The 22,369-nt window shown below is 36.0% G+C and overlaps 1 protein-coding gene and 2 non-coding genes across 5 annotated transcripts in view; 1 reads left to right on the top strand and 2 right to left on the bottom strand.

Moving 5' to 3' along the window:
* The first annotated feature begins 1,549 nt into the window (after window positions 1–1,549).
* LOC135164160 (U1 spliceosomal RNA) lies at window positions 1,550–1,711 on the top strand. The gene has a single exon (XR_010299243.1). It is a non-coding gene; the product is annotated as a U1 spliceosomal RNA (small nuclear RNA).
* Window positions 1,712–3,092: 1,381 nt separating this feature from the next.
* Window positions 3,093–3,254, bottom strand: LOC135164161 (U1 spliceosomal RNA). The gene has a single exon (XR_010299244.1). It is a non-coding gene; the product is annotated as a U1 spliceosomal RNA (small nuclear RNA).
* A 15,606-nt stretch (window positions 3,255–18,860) lies between these two features.
* The window catches only part of LOC135163647 (somatomedin-B and thrombospondin type-1 domain-containing protein-like), a 36,663-nt gene continuing 33,154 nt past the window's right edge, over window positions 18,861–22,369 (bottom strand). For all 3 annotated transcript variants that reach the window (XM_064123249.1, XM_064123251.1, XM_064123250.1), the window contains one exon: window positions 18,861–20,369. In XM_064123249.1, coding sequence (XP_063979319.1) covers window positions 20,158–20,369 — 212 coding nt within the window. In that variant the 3' untranslated portion in view covers window positions 18,861–20,157. The remainder of the gene's footprint in view (window positions 20,370–22,369) is intronic.

The following is a 22,369-nucleotide window of genomic DNA, read 5'->3' on the forward strand; positions in this document are numbered from 1 at the left end:
AAGATTAAACTTCATCCTGAGATTACTGCAATGGCTGAGTGACTATTACTTTATGCCGTGAATTACTCATGAATGTTTAGTCCTGTGTGAGTGAATTATATAACTGTTTTCATTAACCCCATTGACATAAAATATCCCAAAAATTGTGAAGTGTTTTTCATTAAATGTCCCTGCAATTTTTACTTATAAATTTTTTTAATTGACTTTTCGGGGAAAAATCGAACTAAAATGGAAATTCTTTGTCCATTAATCCTAGAAAATTAATACGAAGCCAAAAACTTTTCCAAAATATATTTCTAAATTTACAAAATACTAGGAGCGATTTAAAGATTTAAAAGCATGAAATTTCAGCCCTTCCCAAAGTTTTATAATAATGGATGTTCAGATAAACTGAGGAATCTTCAGTTTTCAAGGGAAATTCGTAAATCCTCATCGCGAATAATAAATTCTTGTCTTTCTCGTGAATTAACAAATTCATCTTGAATTTATCCAACTGCAAACGATCATTAATATTCAACAATAAGTTGACGTTTACAAACTGGGGAGTAATAACAATCCTCCGAGGACACCGATGTGCAACACCCCGGAGTGCACACGCTTCAGGGTGGTGTATGACGTGGACACGGCACTTAGGAACAGTCGGCAAATTCTAGACCAATCCGCAGTCCAATTAGCATCGTTCTGAAACTCACCAAGGGCTCCAAACTATTTTACGTAGTTATGGGGGAGGATTATGTAACTGGAGGGCACTTCACACGTCAGAGTTCTCGACTATTAACGCTGTTTGTGTTATGTTGCATGAGGATCAGGGGTCATTAAAGTTTATTCATAAATATCTCGGGTTTTTCATTGAAATTAGTACAGGTTTCTCGGTGAAATTACAGTTGGCAGATATAATTCGCAATTTTATTTCAATTAAATAATTCAACATGTTTGTCAAATTGAGACGCGACTTCTTTCGGATGAAAATATTTAATTAGGTTTAATTTTGTTGGGGGTAAATAGATCTATAATATATATTAATTGATAAATGAATTAATGATTCGCAAATAATTTTTTGAAAAAGTCATTTAATAATATGAGAAGAAATATTTTCATTAAATAGAATGATGAGATACCTTAATTGGTTTTTATGCCAACCATAATTTTTAATTAACATTTTTCGTGAAGAGATAAAATTTATGGATTAGCGAATTTAATTTCAGTGATTACGGGAGATTATAATTTATTGACATGCCGAGAGATATCAACATATGAAAAAATGGTATTAAATTTGCAATATGTTTTTTATTAAATATAATTATTAAAAAAATGAACTATGTCAAGAGGTCAATGCACACATTCTCCTGGGGTTTGATGTCATGTTTTCGAGAATGTGTCTAGGGTATACGAAATTTCCTAAATGTTTGGGGTGTTTCGTCATCACCACCGACGACGGGATGATGTAGCGCCACAAACGCACGTTATGCGTCGCCACTCGACACTTTTCTTCTCGCATGCTGAACTTTATCAGGAAGGTGATAAGATGGAGCTGGAACGAGCGAAAAGCATACTTACCTGGCGCAGAGGCTACCGTGATCATGAAGGCGGTTCCTCCAGGGCGAGGCTCTTCCATTGCACATCGGTCGAGCTGACCCTTGCGAATATCCCTAATGTGGATATCTCGGGCGTATAATTTTTGGTAGTCGGGACTGCGTTCGCGCTATCCCGGAATAAATTATTATAAACATAATAGTTGCTTCTAGCTTAGAAATTTTCATTTCATCCGAGTAGTTACTCTTAATTGTAATGAGATCAATTCTGAGGTTATATAAGGGTGGCGTAACATATTAATCCGAAGGGAGGTTAATTATCAGTTGGATTAATAGATTTAAATGGAATAATTCCTTAGTAACTCCTGACTAATTTGTTGTTCTCCCACTATTTTAGGATATTTAATTGGTACTTAAAAAATAAATTGCCCACCATCTGTTGACCCTATTACCAGCCATTCCTAAGAACCCTCAACCCTCTACAATTTTTTCCATTTCCATAATCCCTTCAAATCGTTTCATTACACTACAATTCTCATAAAAACACTCCTCAACACATTTCCACAACCGCATTGTTGCTAATCCAATAATGGGCGAAAATCCCCGAACCCCTAATTTGGGACTTTTACCCGTACTCCCTGTCCTAGACAAATCCTAGATAATCTCTTCCTTATATTGATAAATCCAATCCTTCGAGGTTATGCTCATCCAATCAGCCACTTTGGGTCCTCATTTTTCTCAGCATTTTTTGCTACCTTTAAAGGGTAGTTATTACTGACGAGAGTTGAATATTTAGAAAGATTTTATTATCGATATTTCAAATGTTGAACTGTGTTCGTAATATCACGAGTGCAATAACACAAACATTGATCTTTTAAATTTATCAAATATATTTTGCCCAGCACTTTGGCAATCACTGTATAAATCTCGCAACATCCACGGCATGGAATAATACCGGAAAATCGTAATTGAAATATTAAAATTAAAAAATATTTCACTCGAACTGCGAAATGGCAAACAGTGCAAGCAAGGATGCTTTCATTTCGCATCGATTCTTTCGGTAAATATTATCGCTCATAACGTATTTACAGCCATATTTATCAGAGTAATCCCGCGCGGGATTTGAATGTGTTGAAAATGAATGATTGAGTCTGGCGCTGGCATTATTCATACTCGCGGCATTTATTTATGATTTGTAAGTTATTTTTTCGTCCTCCAGGGCACTAAGGATTGTGTCCATATACCTACATCCGTCCTAATATTAACGCATTAGATTTTAAATAATAATACTAAACGAAAAGATGAAAAAATGTCAAGTTTCGTGAATCTAAAATATCATTTATTGTTTTATTTAACTGAAATAATTCTACATAAGCAGTTTCCTAATAAACATTAACAGTTTGTGTGAGTAATTAACTTATCAACAATAGAGGCCTATGGAACTTTGTTCATTGGAGTTTGTTGATTCCGTTGGAAACAATGTTTATGTTCAAATAGCAATTTTTGTTTGAAGAAGGGTTGAAGGGATGATATAAGATATTATGTTTATAATAATTTATTCCGGGATAGCGCGAACGCAGTCCCGACTACCAAAAATTATACGCCCGAGATATCCACATTAGGGATATTCGCAAGGGTCAGCTCGACCGATGTGCAATGGAAGAGCCTCGCCCTGGAGGAACCGCCTTCATGATCACGGTAGCCTCTGCGCCAGGTAAGTATGCTTTCAGCCCTGTGGCGATTGATCTTGAAACCTCTAGAGTCATGTTTCGTGTGGAGAAAATATTTTGGGCATTGCGATCCTGGCGGTTATTTAGAGAATGACGGCCTTGTCAGGCGCCAAATCCCGAGGAATTCAAAGCCCGCCCTAGGCCTACATGCGGGGGGAAAAGAAGGTGTCTTTATTAGGGGAAAATTCCAGTTCACCGGTTTTATCGATTTATCGAATTTATCGATTTTAGTCACCGCCGGAATATGTGATATAATGAAGTCTTTTATAAAATTTTAAATAATCCCTAAAATACTGAAAAATGCTTCTTTAATTGGAGACAATAAAATTTCTGACGATAAATCACAAAAGGTCATTACAAATAACGTCAATAATGTCGTAATGAGAATGTGATTTTTTATTTTCGATAAATAAATTACAGAGAGCCAAAAAAAACGAAATTTTCATTATAAAAAAAATCTTATTCAGCATTTGACGGGCTCTGACAGTTCATTCACTCATTTATTTATTAAATTGATAATCAGTAATGCCATAGGAAAAATAGAAATAAAATGTATAGCTGTGACGTCCACACTTAACGTTCTCCCGTTATTTTATTCACGAAAAAAAAATTAAATACTGTGTGAATTATCCCCAATTCGAAACTAAATTCGAGTGGACTCCTCATTACGTCGTCCACAGCACCAATCCATGGAGTGTACTGAATAAATAAACTCTACACAATTAATTGTTATCTCGGACGTGTGCACAGCGAAGTGAAAACTAATTCCACAATTTTATGGCACGAATTTACAAACTTTTTAACGTAAAATTCATTGCAATTTCAGGGTAAATAAACTAGATCCTTTAATCAACTTGAAATACCAAATACTGAACAATATATGGAACGTATAATTTATAATCGATTAATTTGTTGAATCAGAGTTAATCGATTAGAGCCGAAGAATTTTTCTCTAACTTGTTCAATAAACTGGAAAATAATTCAACCCTCCAATTCCAGGCGATTTATCTCAGATGTAACCGATCACTCATGCCTTTTGAAATTAATAAATCACAGCAACAATATAGGAGAATGAAAACCCGGACGAAAGATGGGAAAAGAATAGCCAGGAGAAATTGGAATGAAATAAGAGAAAATAGTTTCTCCTATTTCTTACTTCCATTCCTCACCCCATGAGATTCCGCATAACCGTTTGTGCTCTTCAGTAAAAAAATAAAGGAGAAAATAAGAAAAGGTTAAGACAAAAAGATGGTAAAAAAACCTCTGGGGCTCTAGCACACGAGGGATATAAACTCTCTACCTCACTTCGCTGGTGGAATCGTCCGCGAATTCACAATGCATTATTCATCTGGGAGGCAGCCATCGAAGCGAAAACGCCTGTCGTTTTTCAAATCTCAATTTTTTTCTCATGCGTTTTCTCCCACATCGTCGACCGTTCGGAAGCTGTCATTTGGATTCGCAGCGCGCTGGTTAGATTATAAGCCTGTAGCTGGGTTTTTTCCCTTGGATTTTCACGGTTACTTCATAATTCATGGGGGACGACATTTTTACATAAATTATCGCTTGTACACAAGGATTTTTTTCAATTAAAGTGATACGGACATGTCAATTCTCAAGAGTTGACCGTCACATTGGTTACTCCCTACTTTTTAATGAATATCGCGGAATCTGAGGCAGATAGCAAAATTTTTCATATGAGCTTTTCTACGCAGACAGTTAAGATCTACAAAAACTATATCTATAAAATTTTCCCCATCTCCCATAGGCTCCGAGATATTCCTCAAAAACTGATCTGAGAATTGAACACATGTAGATCGTCCTGTTGTATCGTTACAAAATTAAATGAATGGAGCTCAAAAATATTAAAAATAAAATATAAAATAATTATTCACCGGTTAACAGGAATTCCCTCAACATAAATGAATTATCATGCCCCATAAAAAAGGAATTTCCGTACAAATAAATTCGTAGATTCGTCAAAGTGTCAATAAAAAAATCTCATAAAAAATATCTCAATAAAGATATTATTGGAGTGAAAAAAAAAATAGTAAAACACGTTCGATTTGAGTTTAAATGCGTCATGGACCCGGTTGCACTCATTGTAACAAGCCGAGAGCGTGAAATTTCCTCCTGCAACCGACGCACCTCACTCGACAGTAACTACACCACTTTTATATCCACATTATTCACCTTTGAAAAACCCTTTTATTTTCTGGACAATTCTCAGTATCTTCGCCACCCGGGGCTTTTCCGCGGTTGTGACGCGCCATTTTCCGCCCGTACAAACCCCATTAATCTTCCGCAGTAAGCGTCCGGGAGGAGGTGCTTCTCTACATCTTACCGAACTATTTGTTTCGTCGTCGACAAGGTGTGAAAACACGTGTTAACACCAGGCACACCTTTAACGCCCATACTGTTTCAACTCACCGCATTCTCATCTTCAGCTAACATTCATGGTTAACGGGATGGAGGAGGGTACAGCAAAATACACGCTTTTTGATGATATAGTTATACACTGAGTATTCAGTAATTTAGGGAGATGTGTTCGGTGTGAAAGTGAATAACGAAAATTTATGAACGAGTCCCTGAGCTTTACGAGTTTTAGTTTATGAGGATCGACTAAAATTAGAGAAAGTTTCATAAACTAACAAATTCCCGGGACCTCTAGCTGTAACGCAGAATGTATTGGATTACTTCTAACGATGAACATAATCAACGATAATCCTGGAAGGAAATATACCATCGGATCGGGAGAAAAATTCTTTAAAAGTTACGTATCTGGTCCATAATCTGCGAGTCATAGTTAAATCGTTTTTATATTATTAAGACAATCCCTATCCATAAATTAATAGAAACAAAATCTTAAGATTTTGACACCCTGTGGTACTGCCAAAATCGTCAAATCAAAAGAAACTAAATGTTAACTGTACTGAGGAGGTCTGCCTGTACAGCCAATAAATTTGCAAATGGAACCGTCTTTAAATATATCGAACTAATTTGTCAATATTTAAAGACATGTAAGTTAACAATTAAGTATTAGATCGACAGTGTAGATAGATTTTATGTAAACATTTCAACATTTTCAATAATAAAGCAAACTAACGAATCGGTTGAAAAGTTCATTAAATTAATTTACCAACAAAATAATTAATCATCCCTTAAATACAAGTTCATTTTTAAAAATGAGGATGAATGACAGGCCTGAACTTATCAACGAGTTCATCGATAAATTACATAATTAATTTTGTTGGATTAACTCCGAGTATTTACCTGCAAAAAAAATCGCTTCCCTTGCCATTATTTTCAACTTTAGCCCTTACTCCCTTGCAAAGATCCATAAAACAGAATGGAAGCGATTTTCCGAGCGGCTCCAACTGCATCAAATTGTACAGCAAAGAGGAACGTTAGAAAAACTTAACATTCAGAAGAAAGCTGAAAGTAAAAATTACGATCCGTTTTATCTCAAACACAATTCCTCCACACGTTTATCCCCTAACCTTTGCAGCACTTTCCATTTAAATCCCGTAGTTTTCTTCACGTACCGCAGAAGTTTCACCCCCGGCTGCACCACTCGCGACCTTAGTTAACGTCAAACAAGAAAATCTGCACGTATACGTCGTAGCATTCATGAATACTTGAGCAGAGAAGGTTGAAAGTTTGTTTTTCTCCACCTATAACGTAGGCCGAGTTTCCTCGGTGAAAGCAGAATGGGAATGAGGTCCTGGGGTAAATTCGAACTGTGATATTGCTCAACTTTAATGTTTCCGTTCGAATCTTTTATTTTCTCCGCTGTTAGCTTTCATCAGGTGAAATGATTTTGTTGAATGGGTCCAGAGTGTGCAAGCTTTGGCCACTAAGGGTTAGTTGTTCTGGAGACATCATAGGAGAAAGATATACCTTCTGCGTGCGATAATAAAGAATTAAAGTTTACAGTCAAATCGTTTTTGATATTGTTTAGATAATTCCTGTCCATAATCCAATAATGCTATTGTTTATTTCTTTGGTTTCATAGTGCATCCCATATTATCATAGGAAAAAAATAATAGATGGTTTTTATTCGTGCGTCATGTATTCGGATTTGTATACGTGTAAATTTATAATTAATTCCACTGGGATGAACATGTTCGGAGATTTAAATATTCTACCTACATCGAATAACTTTTTTTTCCTGTTGCAGGTGAAGCCAATGAATTCGCTGAAATCCGCAGGGCACGTGGGAATCAACTCACCGAGGTTGACTGGCGACGCAACAAGTTAGTGTTTTCTGATTTTTACCATCAGATAGGTGAACCAGTCTCGGGCATTTGACATTGCTCGAGGTTTACAATTGAGTCTCGTAGGCAATAAATTTTTTTTCTCGGGTATTTCAGAAGAGAAATATTCTTTAAAATTAATTATCCCACTTGAAAATGACGTTTTGAACTTTCTTGGAACTTCAAAATTTATGTAAACAATTTTAAAACACCCGGACATACGCTAATTTTTTATTCAATTAGAACGACTTAATTCAAAGTCTTAGGACTTTGTGCAAAAATTTCACCGATTGAAATTAAATTTCACGGTAATCGACGGTAATGTCAGTAATTTTTGAAGCTTAGAAATTTCTCAAGATGATAAATGTCTGGTTTAGAGGAAGAACTTTGCCTTTAAACCAGATGAAATTATTGAATGACTTGCCACCTCCCAAAAATAATCATTACCACCGTAAAATTCACAATAAAAACGTCTGAAATTCCTCTTCTTCACGTGAAAATGAAACTACTCGACAGAACAATTAAACTCAGCTGTAAAACAGACAATTACATAAATTACAAGTGTGCAAATAACCCGAGCTCCTTAAGAAGCCCTCGTTGATTCTTCCTGGTATCTCGTTAACTCGTAAAACGGCCGGAGTTGTCTCTTTAAACGACATTTCACACTCGACTTATTGCCGAGCTCCCTCAGCGACCAATCCATCCCATTTTCGCGGATGAATACTCTACTATTTCCCGTTCGCACAAGCTGAACGAAATTTTTGTATGGACATCTAGTATCCGTTTAATTGGCGTTACTCGTCTCATTTTTTGGTGGTTAATTATGCCGATATTCGGCCATGTTTCACTAAAAATATGAGGATACTCATGGGGAGGTTACGGTCAGGAGAAATTCATCACAAAAACTCGAATAAATCACACAACGCTGTCGATAATGGGAGGGCGGACAGTTTGAATTAATAGACCTACGATTAGGAATTTTTCATGCATTTTTTTATTAAGACGGATCTTCCATATGGCCCAGAAATGATAAAATATCGCGGTCATATATTATTTCAATGCTGGTGAATCGGAATTTATCGAGAGAACTCAGTTTTTCCATTCGATTCACGGAGAAAATTCTTTAGAAACTACGTACCTGTTCCGTAATCTGCTGTTCAAAACAATATTCAAATGACGGAACAGTTACACACTTTTTCCTTGAGCTTTCAAGAAAAAGTCCAGAACGTTCAAGAAAAAGTGTGGAACGTTCAGTGAAAAAATGACTTAACTTTTCCATAATTTTGACTGAATATTGTTGTGTAATGTAATGTTTAAGAATTTGTTTCTCCGTGTGATATGTGGATCTGAATTATTTCACTATTTCAACAATTCAAAGATCTCATATTCAAAGATTTTCATTTAAAAAAAATTCCCAATTTCCTGTGAATGGAGATGAAGTCCAATTTCGAGGAAAATATTTATTTATATTATTCAGTAACATAAGAACCAAAATACCTCGTTGAAATTTTTCCAATAATTTTACCATTCAGGTCCACAAATTAATTTAGTCATATAAAATTCACACTCTTCAATGATTGAATAATCCCCTGCCCCCATCAGTTGACATAAACTCGAAATAATTGGACAATCACATTAATTTAACGATCCCATTCCATGAAAGAAGAAATTCGCAGACGAAATGTCCCACAAGACGATAAAATACCCGTCTACGATGAGATTTACCCCCACCAATTGCCAATTAATCCTTTATCGCTCTCTTGTGTTCAGTGTTCACTTTCAGCAGGTGGACAAGCACTCTGTTGGCTTGGTCCTTCACTAGCTTCACCCACACGCACACCAATGATTCAACCGCAAATCCGCGTTAGCTTTAGTGCTCGTTCAATCCGTAATCCCTCGTTTCGTTCGTCCAACGTCATTTCCAGTGGGACGAGAGTTAGTTTCATACGTAGACAATATATCATGTGACGTATGGCGACGTGTGAATACCGAGAGATCATACATCGTTGAGTCTCGGGGGGGGGGGGGGGGGTGAACGTCAGGTTATTGCGGTTCATGCGAAAGGCGGAAGTAAAATTCAGTTAAACCCTAATTAACTCGATATTTAAATTCAAAAATTGTCTCTAAATATTTTATTTGTAAGAACAACGATATTTTCTACGTTTATTTGCATTAAAAAAAAATTAATATTTTATTTCGTTGCGAAAATCTGGGGCTGATTTAACTTTAAAAGCCGATTGTCTGTTTCAATATAACAAAACATTCTTTAGATAATTAAAAAAATTTGTTAATTCATTTAGATGTGACCCGTAATTACAAATTTAGTAAAAAAATTATGTGAAAATTTGAGGGGAGTTTTTGGAAAATTTTCCCCATCACGACAATTTCCCTGAGAAATAATTTTTCCTCTTCTTCATGTCAACGACGAATTGCACAGTTTCTCCTTGAATTACATATTTAATTAACCGTGGGTAGCACTGCAACCCCGTAATCTACAAAATAAAATGTGGGAATGTGAAAAAATGGGTCAAGTGACGCTCGTGTATTCGTTCCGGTTGGGGATGAATTAATGCGTTGAGAATTCTCTCCCTTGGTGGGATGTTGCAAGAAGTATCCTTCGAATAGGGTTTAGTATCCGGCTGTAGGCGCTTTCATAGCCATCAGCGACTTAGTCCCCGCTTTGTGATAAATCCCGTGGTTTCATTATGAATGTCTCATGCGCATAGATGAACAGTGGAGATTCAATCCTCACTGGGGAAGTGACTTTCATTGAATTTAACTGGGTGAGTTTACCCCACTCAGTTGAAAATTCTAAGCCGTGGAAGATTAGGGAACTGGAAGATCGTATTATGTATTTAAAAGTTTAGGTTTGTCAGAAGATAATCGCTGAGTAATTAATTAATTAATACACAGAATAGCGGTTGTCAATTTCTTGTTGAGTTGATTATTCAATTAAACCAATTTGTTTTGAGTTTTTAAACCGTTTCTTGAATTTTCGGTTTTCCCCGAAGACAAAATTCACTCGTTCCAGACTTGTTACATTTTCAAAATGTTTTACAACTAAATTGTCGTGGGGGGCTTTCCTTCGGGACTTTTTATTACTGAGCCTTTCCAAAGGCTCAGTATTAAACTGTATTTTCAACTTGTCGCATTCCAGGATTCATCCAATATGATAATTACAGCTGATCATTCGATGATTTTTACTAAATGTTCATAGGGTTGGGTTTTCCGAAAACACATCTGGTGACCAGACATGGTCAAGACAAAATTTCTCTGTAAAGTTTCAGGGGGTGCGAAATTTATTACCCTCTCTGAGAAGAGGTGAACCGGGGCCTCACTAGCGGGTTCGTTATTAGTCTCTTGTAACATTTCGTAGTGTACAGTGCCTTCTTAATTAGTAGAGTCCAAGTGTTATATTAAAGTTTAGTATCATAATTATTCAGTCTGTTCTCATTTATTTAGTTCCCCATATCCCAACACCGTTTGTTTACAAATGTTACGAATTGTCCGATCGTTAATGACAGGCGGTCCATTAAAACATTATCGACCTTTGAAAATTGATCTTTAATAAATTTCAGGGGATAATAAAATTGACCGAAATTATATTCTCTTCATTGAATATTAAATGATGATATATTAACGATAAAATTCGAGGGGGGAATGGGCGACAGTCTTCCGCCATTACCGTATTTCTTTCCCAGCTGGACGATCTACTGCCGAGGGGTGGAATATACCGGTGGACGGGGTTGAGTGGAGCTTGAGAATTGAGAGTCCACCGACTCAACGTTTCCTACACCCACATGGGAATATCTTTCCTGCTAACGCAGGTTACCGTCGCATTACCCCTGGACAGTGGCCAAGTCGTGAACGAGGTGGAATAACGAGAATGTGGAGAATTCCAGAGAGAATTTCTACACTATCTCCAGTCCACCTTTATCCCACTACATTTGTTCTTCTCTACTTTTTTATGCAATTAAGTAATTACATTCCAATTTTCGTTTAAATCAACCCACAATTTTCTACCGTACGATAAAAATTTTTTTATTTGATTTCTCCGGGGACGGGAGTCCAGGTATTTAACTGTCTTTAACTATTTGAATAATTGGAATAATTTTCTGGAGATTCGAGGCGACTCGTTCGCACCCGTTCAATGGGCAGTTGATGTAATTCGATGATTACAGAGGGGATTTAAGTGGATTTTTCTTTTAATTTCTGTCTTTCAATATATTTCTTTCGCGTGGAATTTCAGGAAATGAGTGTTGGATACCGCTTCACCTATTTTATTCAAGTAATCAACGGTATTGCAACTAAGTATGAAGACACCGATTCTTAGCAAATAACCTTTATTATCTGGCAACCTAAGTACCTTTGTTCTTACATATTTTCAAAAAAGGAACATCGAAGTGCTCTTAGCTTCTATCTACGATTTCCCGAATAAATATCCTGTCCCACCTAGTAAAATTTATTTATCGGCTTAGGAAAACTTCTGTACCGACCGCAAAAATTAAAAATCTGATGAATTTTGCTTCAGCAAAATATGACGAAGTGCCTCATTGTTAACCAATCGCAATGAGTTACCGAAAAATTACTGCGTGGTACAGTAAAAAATGAAGGAAGGTCCAATAAAACAAGCTGACCTAGATAGGAATTTTTAAAAGATTCCTATTCATTTTTCATGTAACCTCAAATAAAAAATAGTAGACCTTCAAATTTTATAGTACTGTTTACTAAATTTGACGAATCCACTTATAATTAATTACAAAATTTACGGTATCAACTCACAATTACTCACAATTTGACGAATCCACTTATAATTAATTACAAAATTTGCGGTACGTAACTCAAATAATTGAGCTTGGAAGACACATCCTCTCTGGACCGATTCCTTAGAGGAACTAACTAGATACTTAAAATCAAACCTAAACAGCATACCTCACATTTCTCACAATTCCAACCAATAAAAATGTTTTTAATTTAAACTATTAACGCTCAGAAGAGAATGAGATTGATTTTTGCCTTCTATCTATTTATTTCATGAAAAATCCAACAAACTCACATTGCATTGAATTAATTTAAGGAATTCGATAAAATTTCAAACTTGTAACATAAAAAATTGAATTTTCCTCACAAATAAAAATCAAAAATATTCCCACACACATCTGGAGGCATCTAAACATACAAAACTCATCGAATATTTCCCTGACCCCTGAATAAATCATTCTTTAATCTTCCTAATGCTTCCGACACAGCACAAGTGTTCACACGTAATTTCGTACTTATATACATTGGCCCAAGCAGATGCATTCAACGCGATATTAAAGCGATCCCGCGAGCCCCGTGAATATTGCCAACTACCCTCCCAACATCCCTGTCTCCACGGCAGCATTCTGCTCCCACACCTGTCTATTCTCCTCTTTTTATTATTCACGAAATACGTGTCATCTCCCCCGACTCACCCTCTCTCCCGTCGCCGGTGTTTTGGAATATTCTCCTGGTGTATAAAAATGCATGGACAGTCGGGAAAATATTTGCCATTTTTCGGGGGAAAAATAGCCGATGGCTATTTATCGCTTTTCAACGTCAATTCGCGGAATATTTACGCATGGCTTAATTGCACGGGGGGTTGCTCTGTGGGAGGTGGAGTTGTCGACACGATATACCTATTATCGCGTACCCCACGGCGTCCTCACGGAGCGATACTGTGTCGAGAGATTTTCAGTTGAACTATTCATGGTGGAGCAAGCTCATTTAGGATCGTTCATTGTTATCCCTGAAGAGCATATCCTGGTGAGTTTGGGGTGTAATGCGAGGGTGTGTGAACAAGAATGACGAGTTGGGAGGGAAGTTTTATGGTCTGGTGCGGTTACGGGGAGATATATACTCAGTAAAAATTCAATTTCACGTATCGTGCGGAGCGAAAAATTCTTTGAAAATTACGCGTTTGTTCTGGAATCTTCAATCAAAATAATATTTGTAAAAATTACGGCAGTTACGCACTTTTTCAATGGAGTTTCTGAAAAAATTGTAGAACGTTCAAGAAAAAGTGTAGAACCTTTAGTGAAAAATGCTTAACTTTTCTATAATTTTTCAAGAATTTTTCCCTCCGTGCAGATACGAAGATCTGATTTTTTTCTATTTTTTCTTATATCAGTCAACAATTATTATGGTTATTATTATTTTATGTGTAGTAGTTTCCGTCGTTGCTGTAGTTCTTCCTTTGGAAATGATCAGATATAGAATTTCCGGTGATAAAATGAAGCAATGGTAATACGACACTATTATTTTTCCTCTATTTTCTCCGGTTACAATTTTCCCCGCTGGCCCGTCACGTGTCCTGCAGGATATCACGATAGCTTCTGAGATGCTGGATACAGGAAGCCAATAATCCGTTATTGACCCCGGGACTCCGTTGGCCATCTTAATTTTTACAACGATACTTTCCCGGAAATTCAAGATGAAAAAGTCTTTTATTTGAGACTTTTATGTCTTTTTCATTTTCTCGCTTTCACGATGTCCTCGTCCATTTGTTCATTTCGCGCTTTCCCTCGAGTCTTCATATTTGTGATTATTAATTAATTATGGGGAGAGGAACAATTCACACATGAAGAGGATTTTTTTATAAAAATGAGCATTAAAAAATCTGATTTTCAAATAAATTAATTTCGTTATTTTTTCAGTGATAAATCAGAGAATTCACTCAACGTATCAGATTTTTTCTCCTCGATTTCTGTAAAAATGTTTGCAAAATAATTTCTTAATGCCGAGTATGTGACCAGTTACGTCATTTTTTCGGAATATTTCTCTCTGAGAGAGTTGCCAAAGGCAATTTGTGTGAATGCGTCGGCACATGATTGTCAGGAACTTTTGCCATTTTTAAAATTCATTGGGAAATTGATTTACGCCTGCGGATGGTGACTTTGTTTGCATCGGTTGGATTTTTATCATCAGAGAGGTTTTTCAATTTACCCGTGGAATTACACAGACGCGAATAATGAAATTGTATCCATTTTTTAAGCAACAAAAAATGTCAGTATTGACTGGTTGCTGTTCAAACGAAGTGCGTCGGAGCTGAGGGGATTTTTTTCCAAATATTCACCCGAGAACAGGGAGTTTTCAATTAGTTGGGGCTGTTGAACATTCGTTAGTGATAAGGGAGAAATTCAATATTCACATTGAAATTGCAGAGTTTTAGTTACGCACAATCAGTGATGAAAAAATAATGACGACTGGGTGAGTGGTGTTCCATGGTGAATTCATATTGCGTTTGATTTGATAATCTGAGCATTATTTAACTGCTTTTTTCTTTAAACTTTGGTTAATTTGGCTAAATAAATATCACTTGATTATCCCTTAATTTTGATTACTCGATTAATTCCTACATTTGTGGAAAAATAACTGACATTTATTTATATTTCCTTAAACGTCTATAATTTTAGACTTTTTGTGATTGGAAGCGTTGGATTTTTCATGAAATAAATAAATAAAAAGTAAAAATCAATCTCGTTCTCTTCCGAGCACAATTATTTGAGTTAAATAATAAAGTATAGATATAATTACAATTATTTACAGAATTATTATTTCAAATAACCCTTTTCCAATAGGAAGAATTTTCAATCCATCAGAAAATGGAAAAAAAACTACACAGAAAGAAATTTCAGGTAAAAATTAGACCTTCAGGGGGCGAAACAAAGGACGAAGGGTAGTTTTATAAAAAAATACCCTCCTAAGTCTAATTTTTTCCAACAAAACTTCACCTAAAAAGTGGTTGATTGTCATTTCGTCCTATGGTTCACCCTCTAGAGGTCTAATTTTTATCCAAAATTTCTTTCTGTGTAGAAATTTTCGGTTAATGATTTCAAGAAAGAGACAATCAATTCAGCTAAACATACTTCAATTTTTATTTGATAAAAATCCCGAAGAATTCGATTCGGAATAATGATGCTTTGATTGAAAGCCCGAATATCACAACTCACCTTGAGAAAATGTCCTTTTCTTTCTGCTGTTGGAAAAATCCGGGCCTTCAATAACCCCAAGAAAAATGCCTAGCCCCGCCGACGTTTGAGGGTTCATAGTACTTCCAGGATACAAAATCGCCCGGAAAAGAATACAATTCCGCATGATTGAAACACGAATAAATCCCAGGAAAAACACTAGAGCGACGAGAGCACTGGCTATTGGATTTCCAGCCCCAGACATTGAATTCAATCCCATAAAAAATAAATCAAATACTGAAACCATAATAGAACGCTGGGGATGAGCACAAAATGGGCTGCAGAGCTTCTCCTGGTGCTGTTTTTTTTTTGTCATTAAGGGACAATGCAATCTCTTTTATCTAATCCCCTGTGGTTGTGGAAAAATAATCCCAACGGGACTGCATTATGCAGGTGATTTAACGTCAACTGGACCATCTACGATAACAATGCTCTCGCTGCAGTGAATAACTCATAAATAACCGGTGTAACTGAATTTGATTTCCCTTCGATTGTTAATCACCTATTATGGACCCATCAATTCCTCCAAATGACACGAAATATCATTTGCAGAAAATAGAAATATTCAATAAAAAGTGACCGTCAAAAAAATCGTAAATGTCATTTGGGGAATTTTATTCCTGGGATATTCAATTCATTTTATTTATTTGATGTTATAAATAATTTCTTTGTTTTACGTCGACTCCTGCCCATTCCTCTGCTTCTCCTCTTCCTCTTTACAGTCTATTCACTTACATTTGGTATTTTTATTATCACGTGTTTATTCTATTTATAGATTTGTTAAGTCCTACGAAGGAAAAAATCTTGGAGTCATAAAATTGAAATTGCAAGATGATAAATTGTTTATCGAGAAAATGGAGATTGTGGGTCTGTTATTGATGACCAACTGGTGGGTTCAGCTCGATGCGTTTAATCTTAAATCGATGAGAGGTGGGAAAGTCTATTTATCCCTCCGAAAATTGATATATTGAAAGATATATGACAAGTTAATTTGAATTAACTCAATTCATGTTACTAAAATATAAAATATGTTTGACACATATTTTTACCACATGTCCTTCATTAATTTGGAAAATATATGTAATTATCCCAGTTTACTTACCCTCTTTATAAATTTGTCCTTGAGGTCCTGAGCTATGGACTTAACGTGAATATTTTCCATCTGAATAAACAAGTAATTGAATAGTCTCTCCCCAATCAATTCTTGAAATGCAATTTCACACAAGATATGTTACTGCATGAGGAAGAATTTAAATTCCAGGTACTTGAATTCCCATTTGAATTTCGTTTACACCCATCAGCACATATTCAATTTGTTCAACTACAAAACCCACCATCAATGATCATTGTTTCCCAGGGAAAGCTATTTGCCAGGAATGTTGTAACCCAGTGGAAGTCCATTCAGAACTGTTTGTTCATCGCTATTCGTTACCAACAACATTGGTAGCAACAGTGTAGGCAGATGCTGAAATAATACGTCGGTTATTTAATTTGAGAAGAGTTGATGGGCTCTCGGGGAGCCCATTGGACATTCACCAGTTGTATTTGACTGGGCTGCGGTCGAATAACTCTGGACAGTGTTTTATAAATTCACTTCACGATGCTATCGGGTATGATTAATCATCAGAGATTTGTACAACATCGGGAACGAACATATTTTTTCATTTTTTTTAGTTATTTTATTTATTTATTTTTTCTGTTAATTTATTTTATTTTTTTGCAATAACGAATCGTGAATTGCAGCAGATTAAGGATTTTCTTACGGACTCCGGAATCCTGAGGTGTTTCGGGCTTTTCGTGTCTTATCTCCTGGGCTTTTTATGTGGAAAAGTTTAATTTAACCGAAAACTCGTAATCAATAACTTCTTGTAATAAAATTAATGGTTAGTAAATCCAGCAATTGTTTTCCAAGTGAACGTACCTGCAGTCGACGTTGAAGCCCTTCATCGACCTCGCAACGATCATAATTACCAGTAAATTCATAAATATCTGAATGATACAGGAAATTTAATTACACTTTTCGATTAATTTTCAATCCTCATCATAGCCATTGAAATGCACGTCCAATATTGAAAAATTATCCCAGCGAACCAATTAAACTCCTCCACGTGTTTGAATGATTCTTTTATGACAAGTTTCGCACTTGTAATCCTCGTGCTAGCCCGTCAGTCCGATCACGAACTCATTATAAAAACTCGTTAACCAGTTCTCCCTCGAGGCTGGCGTTTAGGGTACGATGTGCAGGGTGTGACGTTCACCTCTTGTTAATAACTGAATTATAATTTACGACGATTCACAGGTGCTCCTAACAGAAAAGTTTTTACGTTTATGGTTTCAACTCATTTTCCATACTTTACGGTTTTTTAATTTTAAATGTTCTTTTACGAAATTGAATATTTCAATTTAGTTTGTGTATTACCTTTAATATTAATTACATACAGATTTTGTTTTAAGAATTGAAAAATAATCAATTTTAATTACTTTAAAAATGAGACTGTTTAATCCAGAATATCCCATTGGGAAGTAATATTCGCAATAATGTCAAATTGTCAATAGACTTCACAAACATGAGCGCCAAAAATATATTGTGGACTGCAATAAAAATTTTGACTGTTTATAAGACTTGAAAAAATGGGGATCATCTTCAACGGTCGATAAGTCAGATCCCACCGAGAGAAATCAATTGATTTTTTCGTCATGTCAAAGTCTAAAATCAGACTTTCACCATGAAAAAAATGGTCAAATTTCACTCTACCGATTCCAACTTATTAACGGTCAAAGTTGCTCCATTTCCCCCACTCTCTGCTAATCGTACGAATTTCCCTCTCAAAGTACTTTATCAAAAGAAAATCTTATCAAATAAAATCCTCAAATAATCGAATCATAATTCCGGGGAATCATATTTCTCCCTCTCAACCACAACACTATCACCATGAAATAAAAAAAAATCTCCTGAAATTCACATGACAAAGATGAATTTCAAGTTTTCCTCATGCACTCACTAAAATCCTCAAACGTCTTTTACGAAATACCTGAAACCCTCAAAGGAATCCATTCACTGGTACGCAACTATTGATACAAAGCCGCGGTTGCCGGTAACATCGGCATAAAGACGTATTACTGGGTTGCTCCCTGAAATCGGGCTGCCAAAGTTAAATGTTGGTTGGGGCTTTTAAGCTCGACGGAAACCATTACGCGCAACGGATCTGTACAGGAAGTTGGCAATTAAAACTAAAACGCTTCAACGAGCAAAGAAAGGACGTCACAACCAGAAATGAGTGATTCCAATAGAGAATATAGGGAGGGGGAGGGGTGAGGGGGGGTGGAGATGCACGAGGTGGTTGTGAAAATTCATAAATTTACCACATGTATGACTTTATTGCTTATTGGCTAAAAAATACATTCTTTGATATGTGGACTCAATTTATAAAATAACTTACAAATATACGTGTTATTATTAATGCTTTAATATGTCTTCACGTCTTAACATCGTTTCAAATTAATTACAATTATTTTTTAATTTATTCTGTAGAGAAGTGGTAAAACGAGAAAGGTTAACTGGATTGGCCTCGGTTTTAGGTGAATATCTCAAAATCTAGAAGGGGGGGAAAAATTTTTGTAGAACCTTTTTTGTAGATGTTCTTCTTCCCAACAAAAAAGGTAGTTACGAAAATTTTCCAAATTCTGGTATTTTTCGAGATATTCATGGAAAAACAAGATTTGGGGGTAGTTCACTTATCTCATTTCATCACTTCCCGACAGAATTTTATTAAAATATCAAGGATTGGGTTATTTTAATGATTCGATTGGAGAAATGATGAGTCTAAATCGAATAAACCTAGTAGATTTTTTTTCACTGAAGATTTTTAATTGGAAAATTATGAATTTATTAATTTAGAAGGATTTCCATTCAGACTACTCTTCATTGGAATAAACAACATTTATTTAGTTTAAAAAATATTATTTAGTTAAACGGAATAAATCATTCGTTATTTCGATTTCAAAATGATGATCTCAGTTATTTAAAAATGTTGGGGAGAATTTCTATTTATAGAACAAAGCGTTAGATTATTTTTTTTAATTAAAAAGTTCATTTTTCCTTCGAAAGATGAACCATTATCAAGCCAATCTCTAAATTAACCGATTAATTTGCATAAATTGGTACCGTTCGCCAATCTTTATGTGACTAAAAAAACGCTCACACATATTTAAAAATACTATTCATAGAATGTTAGTAAATCATTTCTCATCTCAATTTAAACGTGTTAATGTCATTTAGTAAGAAATAGTCTGGACGATTTGTATTTCTAGATCAAAGCATTCGACAAACTCCTTCCCGGAGAGAAAAATTCACTGAAAATGAGTAAAATCCCTGGAAAAGGCTTTCTCATTCGACATTAGGTGAATGGTTCTGTATTTTTTCTCGAAAATTTCTCTCCACACTCAACCAAACAACTTCATTTTCTTCCTTTCTCCAAAACACGAATAATTATGAGGACAATTTTTCGATTAACAAAATTTTTATCGCCTCTGACACAGTTCGCCAATTATCGATTCTCCATTATGATCAGAGTATCATTAAACTCTCGTATTTTTTGAGAATAATGACACCGGTGGTGAATAAAAATGAATGGGAGGAATGGAGTGCACCTCAGACAAAGATGAAATGTGGCTTGGGCTGGCACAATGAGGCATCACACTCGGGTCCGGTTTTTTTAGTGCGAAGCCATTTTCCATGACAGTGGGGGGTAGAAAGTACGCTCCATCTGGTAATCATTGCCTCGGTACCACCGTCACCTTCGCATCGCCAGTCGAGTACGCGACGCAACGCCTGGGTCTGACAGCGCACACACACTCTCGAACCTGGTGGGATGATAAGAAAAAAATCTCATTAGAACAAGTCGTCTTGAAACTCGATGGAGATGGACTCGCGATGAAATCGGTTTGTGACGGTCGTTAGGATCGAACGATCGTGGTTGTACGAGAACAGTTGTTCAAATTGTTTTGAGATGAGACGAACTGACGAATTACAGCCCGAGCTGGAGCTGGAGGTGATAAAAAATAGAAGTAAAGACTGGAGATACGAGAGCATTCGAGGGATGTTGTGATACCTCGTACGAAAAAATTTAATAAAATCCTACGTTTTTTAAAATTCTGCTAGAAAGTTGGGTCGGGTGTCTGTGGGATGTTGAGAGTGCATGGTATGTGTGGACAAAAATGAATCATCTGTCTATAGATGTTTTTCAGTCCATCTCAATGTGTTATAATTTTTATAGTTTTTCTCCAAACGATACCGAAATGTTTAGAATGTTTTTAATAAATGGAACCAGAGAAGAAACAGGAAGGAATGAATGAACAAGGGCCTTTTGTCAAATGGGTCTGGGGTGACAAATCTTTGGTCACTGAGAGTCAGTTGAGGTGGAGACATATACCTTACGAGAAAGATATACCTTCTGTGTGCGATAATAAATGATTAAAGTTAATAGTTGAATCGTTTTTTATATTATTTTATAGTTTTAATAAACAGAAACAGAGAAGGAAAAGAAAGAAATGAGTGAACAAGGGCCTTTTGTTGAATGGGTCCAGAGTCTGAAAACTTTGGTCACTAAGGGTTAGTTATTCTGGAGTCATCACAGAAGAAAAATATACCTTAAATTAAAGTTTATAGACAAATGGTTTGATATTATTTAGTAAATTCCTATCCATAATCCAATAGTGTCTCATCGTATTTCTTCGAAATTTTCGCTGTTTATCGGGGATTTTCGGATAATCAGCCATTTTAAAATATTCCCTCCATTTCACTTCGAAAAGTTTATTACAATAAAAACTCAATCTTCGGAATATTCCCGAATTTCATTCCCCTTTTTCGTTTTCTCTAAATATTCAATTACTCTAGAGCCCGGATCATTTATGACTTTATGATGATGACTCTGACAGTTCAGACACGTTCCAAACTTGTAACGTCCCTTCCTCTTCCACCCTCCAACCATCATCTGCCCCACCTCTACAATAAACAAACGAATGGAAATGTTCCTCTATTTTTCTTAACGAATCAAAATTTTAATTTTATTTAAATTTAACTTTCTTGAAAATATCAACGTTCCAGAGCATCGACTCTTTACTCGTGTATTTTTCATATAGTCGAACAATTAAATCACGTCTTCATCCCCATGTTCCGTAATTTTAACTCCGTTCACGTTCCATTTTATAATTTTTTCTTTACAACTGTTAAAAAATCGTCATCAAGTGTAAATAAAGGGCGAAAATATATTCCCTTTTAAGGTGAAGTGACTCGATCGTATTGTTCATTGACATTTTACTTTTAGATTCTCCTACAAGTTGCCTAGAAACAATTATTTTCTACCAAACTAAACAACAATTTTTCATAAACAATTTATCTCCTCGTTGAAGATTCATTTATAGTCGATTTGACGCTGATGCCTCGGTATCTACTTACGTTTAGTAACACAAATGAGAACGTTAGAACCCTATGCATATGTATGGAACGAGGACTACCAAGCTCGGTAGGGTCGTATATCCTACCACTCAGTCAAGCTAAATTCAACCCGGTTTCCGCCAATTTCGTAACGCCGGATCTCCAGTGCAGTAACTCCACTCGATGCAAATTGCTCTCGTTTATTTAGATTAATTCGATCCGCGGTACCATACGTCCATCTCCATTTAATATCGTAAATTTCAGCTTTTTTTTACTGGCATCATCGATTGTAGGGGGCGGGGGGAGAGAAGCACCGATTTTTCCGATTGGCGAGCGAAGCGATAAGGGGATGAAAAAGAAAAGTAATGTCAATGGGTGAGGGCTGGGGCTCTCAAACGAGAAACGATGACGAGACCGATAGCTAACA

This window comes from Diachasmimorpha longicaudata, chromosome 6, assembly GCF_034640455.1.
Source record: "Diachasmimorpha longicaudata isolate KC_UGA_2023 chromosome 6, iyDiaLong2, whole genome shotgun sequence".
NCBI classification, from domain to species: domain Eukaryota; kingdom Metazoa; phylum Arthropoda; class Insecta; order Hymenoptera; family Braconidae; genus Diachasmimorpha; species Diachasmimorpha longicaudata.